This window comes from Typopeltis vanoorti, chromosome 9, assembly GCF_054136105.1.
Source record: "Typopeltis vanoorti isolate ZY-2024b chromosome 9, IOZ_Tvanoo_1.0, whole genome shotgun sequence".
In the NCBI taxonomy this organism is placed as follows: Eukaryota; Metazoa; Arthropoda; class Arachnida; order Uropygi; family Thelyphonidae; genus Typopeltis; species Typopeltis vanoorti.
In genome coordinates, this window is record NC_143557.1 from 79909904 (window position 1) to 79922684 (window position 12781).

Here is a 12781-nt window from a genome sequence, read left to right on the forward strand (position 1 = left end):
TAGTTTGCCAAGCTACAATTGCCAGCAGATAACCTTGGATTAAGATGCTATTCAATAGAGGCAATCCTCTTTAGATATGTAGGTAATGACAGTACTCGAGAAACATGATGGCAAGCAACAAAGGTACAAGTTATGGATAAGAATTGCAGATAAACTACTGAAGCTACTCTACTCATCACTATAAAAGAATACAGTCTCTTCTGTCTTTGATGAATGAAAACCCAATACCATTCTTGAAAGGGAAACCAAGGAAAAAAAATAGTAAACCAGAGATCTGGTGTTAAACAAAACCAGATGATGCTACAGAGCCTGTACTATCCCGTGCCATAACGTGATCAGAAAGAGTAGGTTCCGAAAACTTAACTTGTTTGAAACTAGAAATTAAGATGGACTGGTGATTGGTCCAACAGTAGCCAGAGGGACAATGCATTAGTAATTAGAGTTATATCCGACTGCTGGTTCTCAGCAGTGGTGGTAGTCACAGTCATTAACATTAGTTCACTATGTTTGTTTGCTCATATTGTCTTTCCCTGGTAACTGTAATGCCCTTTTCGGCATTACATAGAATTCCTTGTTCTTTTTTCACCTTTGTTGTTGTTGTTGTTGTTGTCATATCATTTGTACTGACTTTTTTCGTCATTTTTTTTTTATGTCGGTTTCTGGCGAAAACGGTGGTGTATCCGAGCTTCTATTAGTTTTGTATTTAAGGAACATTTAAGTAATACCGAGTGTGCCAGATTTCCTACATTTTTTTTAGTTCTGTTTGAGTGAAAACTCTTACGAATAAAGTAACAAAAGTTGTGCTTTTTTTTTTTCATATATTCTGCATTTTTATAAGATAGGAGTGTAATAATGTAAGTGTTTTGTGTGTGCGCGTGCATTTTTTTTTTTTTTTTGGTTACTTTGTGTCTAAATACAAGAATATTATCGGTTAATAAAAATACCGGTCTTCCCCCCCCCCCCCCTTTGTCATCTAGTCACCATAAAATTTTACTATATTTTAACTGAATGCCAAAAAAATGCGTTACCTATCGTGAATGTCTGTGCTGTGATTGACTATTGCCTACTAGTGGGAAAGTATGTTTTTGGCTGACGACGTCACCTACTTAGTTAATCTCTGTGGACCAAGAAATTTTGTAAATAAAAGAAAAACTGCGTATGTGCTAAGAACAGTTTACATTCACACCTTTCATTTGTTTTCGTTTTTAAAATTAAGAATATATAATTAACGTATCTTTAATTTAAAATATATCAACATTATGTTAATAAACAACAGATCACTGAGTAGATCCGGAAGGTCCGCCTTTTTCATCCCACAAAGCATGCAAACTGGCAAGAAAAATCCATGCCATTTACTGACATAACACACCTGCCTCATAGCTTCAGTTGTTCACATAAGAAATAGGAGAATTGTGTACACGTGAATTATAATAAATAGGGTAAATGTAAAATAATAATATTTTTTGTTTATATGAGAATAAATTGCAAAAGTATAAGTTATATACATTCCTTAATTATTTAACACAGTGAAAAGCCAGATAGAGTTACAAAAACCTAAATTGGTACAATTCGTGAAGAAAGGACGTCTTGCGTCGTAGCGAACATTGTCAGGTCCACAGTTACATACTGTGTGGCGAGGTTCTTCTTTTTTTTTTTTCTTTTTTTTCCCCCCGAATTGTATATTTAGAAATATATTCCATGTTTGTATTTCATATATTACATCCATTGATGTGTTTCCAGTGGACCTATGTATCATCGTTGAACACAGGGCGGATTCATGCGGCTGCTGCGACACTTGGCGGATTAGTTTACGTAGCTGGAGGAGAAACTACCGAGTGGAAATTGCGTTCATTGGAATGTTTCTATCTTGATATCAGCCACTGGATGATGCTACGTGCAATGTTTACAAAACGGTCGAAGCTTTCGCTTGTCGCCTTTAAGGGTTGCTTATATGCTATAGGTGGATATCATAGTAACATAGTTGAACTTACGGTGGAAAAATACGATCCAGGGAATGATACTTGGACCTATATCCCAAATATGCACTCACCGAGATGTTTTGGCACAGCAACTGTAAGTTGTGTAATGTTTCTTCTATTTAATGAGATTATTGAATAGAGTACTTTACCATGAAGTCATTTATAAATATTTCGATATTAAAATTTCAAAGGCAACTGAGTAGCATTTAAGACAAAAAAAAAAAAGAAAAGTAAAAGCATTTTATTACCATCTTATTAATAGGAAAATATATACGAGTATATATATATACCATTGTAGAGACATATAATGTTATGATTAGGAACCCGTATATGTTCTGTGTGTGTGTGTGTGTGTGTGTGTGTGTGTGTGTGTGTGTGTGTGTGTGTGTGTGTGTGTGTGTGTGTGTGTGTGTGTGTGTGTGTGTGTGTGTGTGTGTGTGTGTGTGTGTGTGTGAAATGCATAATTAGAATTACTGGAGGACCTAATACGATTAATAATCAGTCGCCTGTTTGTTTGGTTTTGTTATAAGCATTTGTTTATACTTTCCATTATTCCACATAGCGGGTTAGACAGATACTTGAAAAAGGTAACTGAGATCTTTTGATCCAGCAATTAGGTTGCATTGCACAACGATTGAAAGATCGTACACCTGAACCAGAAATAACGTTTAACTCCGACCATTATAAATAAATATCTGATATGCATCTATGAGAAGTTGTTCAACAGTAGGTTTCTAATTACCGTGATTAATTGGGTTAATCACGTAAGAGATTTCACGAAGGGCAAGTAATGGGGACCAACTCTTTCCCCCCCTATGAAATTATCTAAATGTTTTTATGTGGCTATTATAGTGATTATTATACAGTTTACAGTTCGTGTTGCAATGAAGAATTTATTTATTTTATTTTTTAAAAAAAAAAGCTTTCGCAACCTTTCTCTTTTGCAGTAAAATGTGTTCAGTATGTTAAAATAAACACAAATGTAAATTGCATTTCGATTTAAATATGCGTAATATTTAAAAAAAAAAATTAAATATAAAATCTATTTTTTAATCTAATCAAAACATATTTAACACATAAACATTGCATTTTAATAATAAAAAAACTTGAAAATTAAATTATATCAACCAAATTCTTTTCAAGCAGTAAAATTTCTTCCCTTATCTTAATTTCCTTCACTTTTATGCAACTTTTTGTATACTTTACAAGTCCTTACTAACTCACAATAGACCATGACGCATACGAGTGCAACCTCTTGACTGAGGACATCATGCACAACACGTGATCATAGAATGTTTTACTGCACTTCTTTTTTCTCTTTGGTGCTACCCACACGATATATTTTATTACATATCGCATGAGACTAGATGCACAACTGAAAATATGGTCATTTTCCATAACTGGAAGCAAAAACAAATCTAATCAATACAATAAATACACAGTAAAATAGGTGAAAATATCGTGGCTTTAAAAAAATATATGTGCATGCACATTTCTATTTGATATCCTTGGCAGTTGAATCTCCAAACAACACTCTTCTCTCTCTCTCTCTCTCTCTCTCTCTCTCTCTCTCTCTCTCTCTCTCTCTCTCTCTCTCTCTCCCTCTTCCACGATTTTACATTCCAAATGTCCCTTCCCCCAATCAGCCTTCAAGTTATCATTTAATTTTAAAAAATTAAAATCATGGTCAAGAGGATTTAACCATGATTTTGTTTTAATGCATTTCAAAAGAAAAATCACGGTAAGTCCAAATGATTCAGTTTGTCTTGGTTTCCCGGTTTCATCAATTGACGATGTGGCCTATTTCGTATGTTATTTTAACACTGAAGTGGTCTTATTAGTCAGTTAACAATTAATTCCAGTATACGGGGTATGTCAGTTTGCAAGGTTTAAGTTAACAAGTGGGGTACCGCATTAGTGCTTAGTTCACTGTTATTCAATCTGTACATTAATAATATTGGGAAGGATTTGACAAGCGACATACAATAAAGATGATGATGATGCAAAGATAGGTAGGGTAATCAGGAATATGGCTGATATGTAGTACTTGCAGAATAATTGGAATGATTAGAATGACTGGAATTTGTGGACATGGGAAAATGGATGTCAGTTCAATGTCAGTAAATGTAAAGTCATTCACTTTGGTGTGATTAGATGTCCAATGTCGTATTATATTGCTGGGATTATGCTAGAAGAACGTAATGAGGCTAGGAATCTTGTAGTGTTAGTAGATAGGAAGTTGAAGTTCGGGGGCCATGTAGCAAAGATTGCAAATACAACTGAAAAGATAATTGCAATGCTGAAACGAAGTTTGACATGTAAAGATAAGGATGTTATTTTGCCTCTTTACAAGGCCTTGATAAGACGTCACTTGGACTATTGTGCGCAGGTCTGGTCTCCTGGTTTCCATTGTGATTCTGATACAGTGGTGAGAGTGCAAAGGGAATTAAAAATGCTATCAGTATTGTGGAATACTGATTACGAAAACAGATTGAGAATTTGTAGACTGCAGACACTAGCAAACAGGAGAAAGAGGGGTGATATGATTGAGACTTACAAACTTCTGAAAGGATCATACAGGAAATTGATGGAATTTTTAAATTTATGGAAGGTGGAGAAAAAGGACAAGAGGGCAGCCTTGGAAGCTAACATTGGCGGCCCGTACATAAGCACTGCGACACTGCAGCACCCCCAAGGAAAAAATGAAAAATTTAAATTTTGTTTGTGTTTATAAATAATAACGATGCTTACAACATTATATAAATGCAATAACCTGTTAAAGGTTACAGCTTATATTTCGACATTGATTGAATAGTTAATAATTGGTCTATTAACACTTCAGATTACGATACAAATGCATCGGCGATCTAACGCCGATATTCGTTTGCGCTTGTCATTGCACGTTACGTCATTCCCAACTGTAACCTGCTCAAACGGCAGTGTATCTTTAGTATGCTTCCGCGCGTTATTTCTGTGAGATATGAAACGTTTATTATTGGTGCGTGTGAGTGGCGAACTATTTTTTGTAAATCTTATTTTATTTTTTTAAAATAATATATAATTATTTATTTATTACAGTACAAGGCTGAATTATGACGGGTGTCACTGTCGAAAATATGAAAAGAATTATATTTTTTCATTTGTTTCGTGTAACGATAATTGCGATCTAACTCCGATATTCGTTTGCGCTAGCACGTTACGTCATACGATACACTGCCGTTTGGGCAGTGTATCATATGCTTCCGCGCGTTATTTCTGTGAGATATGAAACGTTTATTATTGGTGCTGTGTTCGTGGTGAACTATTTTTTGTAAATCTTATTTTATTTTGTTAAAATAACATATAATTATTTATTTATTATGGATACAAGCCTGAATTATGACGAGCGTCACTGTTGAAAATATGAAAATAATTATATTTTGTCAATTATCATAACGAAACAAATGCACTGCCATCTAACGCCGATATTCGTTTGCGCTTGTCAGCTATTGATACGAAACTTTTATTATTGGTGTTTGTTCGTGGTGAGGATGAAATATTTTTAATAAAGCAATTTTTGATATGTAAATTTATTTATTAATAAATTCGTTACTGATTAGGGTATTTTATTATTATTTTTTTTTTTGTATATGCAGTACCCCACTTTAAATTTTCACCGGCCGCCACTGGAAGCTAAGAAGGGGTGAGGGCTAGATTTTTCTCTCACAGAGTGGTGCGTGAATGGATTGGATTGCCATTGGAATTTGTGAGTTCAAGCAGTGTGAATGAATTCAAGAATAAGTATGATAGCTGGTGCGTGTAGTATGTGGCCTCCCTCGATGAGTCCCTGACTCCCTGGGGGTCTCTCTTAATAATAATAATATAATTCTTTGATTCAATGGATTTATGTCACATAAATAAAGAAATTTTGTAAAATTTCTTTTTCAGCTAAGTTGGCAATTTATTAACATATTTACTAAAAAAAATGTGTTATTATTTTAATTTCATTTTATTGAAAACCTTTTCTTAACCTTCTAGGTGGTCAACAATTTTATATATGTAATTGGTGGAATGAAGAATATAAGTGATACTGATTTCGATATTGCTAGTGTAGAAAGATACAACTATGCTACGGGAGAGTGGTACCAACTACCAGACTTCGATGCGAACCGCATAGGGATGGATGCATGTGTAATAGCTGACATTCCTACTCCTGATGATTATATTTTAACAGATAGGAGTAAACTGTTAGAGTTAAAGCGGAAGGAGATAATGAAAATCAAAAACAAAGATGGAGCAAAGTATACCGACTATACTGGAATATTGAAACTATTTTATATGTAAACAATGAATAGCAAATAGCCAATAATAGAATTATATATGAAATGATTTATTTTGATAGTCAAATTTTCATGAATAAAAATCAAGGCAGAGTAATTTTAAAAGTTGTATTTCTTAGTAAACCATGTTTCTCACAGGACTAATGGATAAGAAGCGAACAAGTAGCCTCGCGCTGAACATATTTTATTATAGACTATATTAAATCATACACGGGATTATAAAAATATGTTTAATACTGAAATTAAAATATTAAACAGTATGAAAAGCTTTACACTGGTCCAAAAAATCTACATCTAAAGAAACCAAAAAGCATATAAACAAAAGCTTCACTCCGGGTACGGATCCTAGCACAGACGCAGTCGCCACTGGTTACACCACGACAGATTGCTAACTATTATTATTATCATACGGACATCTCCATGCGTCAGTAGACTCATCGTGGGAGACCCAAACTATCCATAGAATATCTATCATACCTCTTCTTTATTGAGACGAAGCACTCACAACTGAGTCAAGCAACGCATTCCATTCATTCACCACTCTCTAAGTGAAAAATCACTCTCTTAACCACACTCCTACTTAATTTTCAGGGATGACCTCTTGTTCTTTCCACCACTGCTGAAATATTTTCCTTGCATCAATCTTACAAAAACTTTTTAGTAACTTAAATGCTTCTTCATATCCCCTCTTCTCTTCCTATCAACCAACTTCTGTAATCCATAAACTCTCAATCTGTCAATGTAGAGAGCATTCCTCGCCAACTTGGTCACTCGGCTCTGAATCTTTTCTACCACTTCCTCATCTAAAAAGGAATCCAGGCAACCAGACCTGAGTACAGTAATCCAGAGGGGGACGTATCAACGCCTTATGAAGAGAAATGATAACTTCTTTATCTCTGCATGTTAGTGTGTTCTTCAATAACCAAGTAATCCTATGAGCTATCTTGGACACATTACTAACATGCTCTCTGAACTTAAATTCTTTATTCACTAATACCCCTCCCCTAAGTCATCAACTCTTGGCGTACAGTTCCATCAATGTGAAACACAACTTGTCATCTTTTAATCCCAAAATGCATAACTTTATAATTTTTCACAGTGAACTGAATCCGTTATCTTTTGCCCGTATTGCCAGCTTATTTAAATAATCCTACAAGCTCTGTACATCAGCTTGATTAATTCTTGCGCTACCCAACTTTGCATCATCAGCAAATAACTGAATATCTTCCTTCAAGTCCTTTCTTATATCATTTATGTATAAATTAAACAATAATGGTCGAAGCACAGAGCTTTACGGGACACCATTGGTCACTTGCTTCATCCTGGACTCTGCTCCTCCGTACATTACTTTTTGGTATCTGTCTATGAGCCATTCTCTTGTCCACATCACCAGTTTAATGCCCATCCACATTTGTTCTAATCTGCGTAACAGTATTCTATGGGATATCTTGTCAAAAACCTTAGCAAAATTCATCAGTATCACTGTGTAGCTATTCTTCTTGTCCACACTCAGTTGTCACTCTGTTATAAAAAGTTACTAAGGAAAGACCGACCTAAAACTATTTTAAAAAATCTTGTAAGCTATTAAAAATACCTGCGTATTGTGATCAAAATATTTATTCTAATTTTTGTTTTCTTCTAAATCCAAATAAAATTAAAATGAAATCAATAGCATGAGCAAGTGTTTAGAAAAGAAAAAATAATCTGATTTTTATTTTATTTTATTTCGGATACCTTCTGTGTACCGCTTGCAATCAAAAATTACGCAATTTCTAAGAGTTGTATGAGCATGGATACATTCTTTTATGAAAATCGCAGCAACGTGGCAGCCGCTGTTCTCTCTCTCTCTCTCTCTCTCTCTCTCTCTCTCTCTCTCTCACACACACACACACACACACACACAATGCATATTATCTCAAAATGGTAAGCCTCGTTGGTGTTCCACAGTTCAGTTAATATTGCTGGTGAGGCTATTGTTTGTTATGCAAGTTCTTTTCGGCATAGCCGTGGTGTTTTTCACTTCTGATGTTATTACACTTGATATTACAAAATTGGGGCAATAGACTGGAATTAGAGCAATACGTCATGGATACTTCTCTTTCTCTTTCAAGGTGTAAAACCAATTGACCCAAAATCTAACATAAATGCCTTTGAGGCATTTATGTTAGATTTGTTTTTCTTTATAATTTGAAGTTGTCACGCTTTTTAATTGGGGAAAAATATTTCACACAATAAATTACGATTATCGTGTGGAATAGAAATGTTTCATGGTTGCTTAAGAGCTATTTCTTTACGCTACTCTAACACTTTTTGAAAATATTTTATAACTAACGCACTGTAGGCTTGATTTCTCATAACATTTAAACAGCGGAGAAAAATACTAATTGTATTAGTTTCTCTCTCCCATCTCTGTTCCCCCGCCCCTTGTTCAACAGTAACGACTGACAAGCTTGCAGCTATTGCGAAGTACCGCGCACACTCATTATATAGGTTCATTCATGAGTATCTAGCAGTTCGAACACGACTGCCGACTGAACTCAGTGCGAGCTGAAATAGATAACTCATGGTGCCCAACCAGTATAGCCGCACATTTTGGTCCTGAACAACAACCGAACGAAGAATACACGTACCTAATGATTTTTTTTTTATTGTTCTGTTTATTTTTGTATAAGTTGTTTGGGTCGCAGATTTTGGAATTCCTGGGGTTAGTGTTGTGCACCCTAATGACAGTTCGGATATATTGTGTAGTTCATGTTTTCTTAGATAAAGTTATACAGGGTGTTTCAAAAAGAATGTCCCGATTTGAAAATTGTATATCTCTGCAACCACGAACCACAAATGAATGCGACTTGTACCGTGTGAACGGTCTTGGTCCAGAGTTTGATATGACGACCGCTAGATGCCACTATTAGCGCCCAAATAGCCGCTACGCTTAGTTAATGAGACGATGGCGTCATACTTCGTAATTTATTTTGTAACTGTACCACATTTTCATTATTAAATATAATTATTTGAAATCGGGTAATTCTTTTTGAAACACCCTGTATTTAAATTCAGCTTGAGTGAAAAGAGTTGAAAACGTGTTAATCATATACGGTACGGTGTAAAAAAAAAAAAAAAAAAAAAAAACAGTACCGAACTTAGGCTTTTTTAGTTATTCAGTACTCTTTTTTTTTTTGCGCCGTACTGTATTTATGATCGACTAGATGGCAATCAAATATCCATAATGTCAAGTTATTTCGCAATGTAAGTGAAATGAGTCTTTTCGTATTATTATTATTATTATTACGTGACACCTCCAGGGAGTCCAAGGACTCATCGCAGGAAGGCACACTACTCTACCTCGCTAAACCCATTCCATCCTCTCCACTACTACTCAATTCTCCAACTACGACACTACTAACATTAACGCCATCTATTGCCCATCATCACCAACAACAGTAGTTTTTGTTTGTAAATTGCGTGTGTTCTGAAGGCCGATTTGTCCGTATATCTGATTAATAACACTTAGAAAATACGTGGATGCTTTTCTTTTCTTTTTTTTTTTTAAAGGGCACCTGACACTATCTAAACAGAATTCAAGACTCGTTGTAAGAGTGGCGTTACCATGATTTTTTTTTTCTTTTTTGCCACAGCAAGCTTTCGTTGGTAATATTTGAGACCATGAACAATACTTGCTTAGGATTGTTATCCAGAACCTCCGTTGAACACACTTCAGCTTTCCATACTGCCGCATTGTGGAGACCATTGTGTATGGTAGTAATTTCTCTGATTTCCACGTAGATATCTGCCACTTCTTTGGAATATCTGTTCCTTGACAGACAGAATTGACAGAATTCCCCCCCCCCCACCTCTGGGAAACTAACTCTTAAACAGATAAATTACCTTGAGAAAGAATGCGTCTGGCAGTTCAGTCTAATTTATAGATAGAACTTTCCCCGATGGTTGTTCAGATTAACCAGATTAGATGGCATCAGAGGACCGAAAGTGCAATATTCAATACCCCCCCCCCAAAAAAAAAAATGTTCGCTGAATTCATTATCGAAATCTGGAAAAAGCGATTTTTACTTGTTTTACCAATCCATCATCCAAGTAGTAACTTTTCATTTAAAAAGCTGATTACAGGTAGCATTGCGAATCTTGTTGATGGTGTCTCACTGAAATTGTTTCCCAAGTTGAACCCATGAACCATGTTATCAACATATGAAGGTAATTCTCGTTTGCGGTTTTCACTTGAAGATAAATGGGCGTGCACTTTTTTTTTTGCTCGCTCTCCAACTAATTAGCATTTTGTATTCTTCTCTTATAATAACCTTATTTTGATTTATTTTGTTTTGACTAAGACATGCATCACGGATTAGTATTGGAAACCTGATCTAATGGCAGACGGTGGAGTGACGGTAAACTTAGATCAGACATTAGAGATAAGGAGGTGTCCGAATAAAAGATAAGTGATCAGAATAGCTAATCCAAGGAATGCATCTTTACTAATACCCCTCCCGAGTATATTAACCAATTACATTGTGTATTTTCAAACTAATGGATTTGGTATATATAATTTAGAATTTATATATTATTAATTAATTTTAATTATTAATATATTAATAATTAATTTATATTAATTGTTATATTAATTATTATATTAATTATTAATTTATATTAGTTTGAATTAGGAACATGAGGTAGAAGTTCTCTGCATATTCTTTTGCCGCCTTCATCTAGGTACGAAACAGATTAGCAGTCAGTCGATTTCCGAAAAAAATAAAAAATAAAAAATACGACTAAAAATGCCATTTAATTCCCTTTGGGAAAAAAAAAACGATGTAGATGATTTATTCTATTATTATTATTTATTTATTTTTATTTGTTTTTATTTTAATTTCATTTACGTTGAAACTTAGAACTCGTTATTCATTTTAAAATCTTATTATTTGATCGAAATCCCTGTCTTTTCTGCTTCCTTCTACCATGGCTAATGAAGTTGTGACTCTGTTAAGTGGGTTCTCCACTGGAAAAAAATTCAGGCCTTGTATTCAAATAATGTCTGGTGTAGTTTACGAGACACTTGAAAGTAGTGTTACTCTTGAAGTGTATCGTAAACCTACACATACTGGACGTTATCTTCATCCATCATTCCTTCGTCATCATTAAGCACAATCCTCACCCTAAAGAAGTGGCTATTATGAAAAATGATGACTACCTCAAGACAGAACTGCAGACTCTGTCTATTGTTGTTGTTGTTTTCAATGGCTATTCCATTGAAACAGTTGGGAGACTTTTATTTTCGAATCCTACTCCTCGCAATAACCAGAATATCCAATACAAAGATTATTTTAAATACTTCAAACTGTTCGTAACCTTCTGAGATTTCTTAAAGCTAAAACACCTTTCCAGGTGTTTATACAAATACCCAGAAGTATATAGAATTCCATCTCATGTGGTTTAGCCTACATAAGACAGACAAGCCATGAATATCAGGTAAGAAAGAAGGAACATGTTGTAGATGTTGACCACAAAAGAAAAGACATGAGGTTATGCAGTTAATTGGAATTTCATGTTCAACATCTGTTGAAATCTCTAATGTTAAAATTTTTATTCCAGACTTCTGAAAAAATCAGTTATGGTTATCGATTTGCACGGATTATTGAACCAAAACCAAGGACTGGTGTTAAGACATATGAACATCTCTTATTAAATATTTTAACATTAGAGATTTCAATTTCTCCAACAATGACCTTCTATCCAGGGGCGGCTCGTGCATAGGCACTGCAGCACCCCCCACTTTTTCTCGATATAAAAATATATTTATTAATTTATTTATATTTGCTTGTAATATTTAATTTTATCGTCAACAATCCTATACAATTCTCTTATTTTGTATAAAAAAATAATAAAAATCCATCTTGTAGCACTTAGGATGGCGAAGGACGCTGGCAGCACTGTATTTGCCACTGTGTCATATTGCTACGCGCGCAAACGCATTCACTCATAATGAAATGCGAGCTATTAGCGTAATGCGGCACTGTCCGCCGCGCAGTTCCACTGTTGTTTATATGCAGTTTGCGCCAGTAGTAGAGTGTTCGATTGCTTATCGTGTTTACTCCGTCTCTTTAAATATTTGGACATTACAATTAAAGGATTTAATTGTAATGTCCAAAAATTGTAAATCCATTCCTTTAATTAAAATTAAAGGAATGGGTTTTATTTTTAAATAATTTTGAATTATACTAAACTGTATAATTTTATCGATAATAAACAATATTTTTTCATGAAATAAAACAAGAAGAATATATTTTTTTATTTTTAAGTAATTTTGAATTATACCAAACTGTATACTTTTTTCGATAATAAACAATATTTTTTCATGTTTAATTTTTTTTTAATTTTTACCATAATTTTGATATTTTATCCAAACACTACTTACAGTATGTATGTATATTTCGAAAGTTGCTGTACCCCCACGATTTCAAGCCACGAGTCGCC

The 12781-nt window shown here is 34.4% G+C and overlaps 2 protein-coding genes across 5 annotated transcripts in view; both read left to right on the forward strand.

The window, feature by feature from the left end:
* Nucleotides 1-12781, forward strand: part of LOC150103189 (kelch-like protein 38) — a 161907-nt gene that overhangs the window by 63288 nt on the left and 85838 nt on the right. The window lies entirely within an intron of this gene.
* LOC150103192 (kelch-like protein 26) lies at nt 1683-6316 on the forward strand. The gene is made up of 2 exons (XM_090397756.1): nt 1683-2073; nt 5997-6316. Exons 1-2 carry the CDS (start codon nt 1699-1701, stop codon nt 6300-6302), a joined length of 681 nt encoding a protein of 226 aa, XP_090253882.1. The 5' UTR covers nt 1683-1698; the 3' UTR covers nt 6303-6316.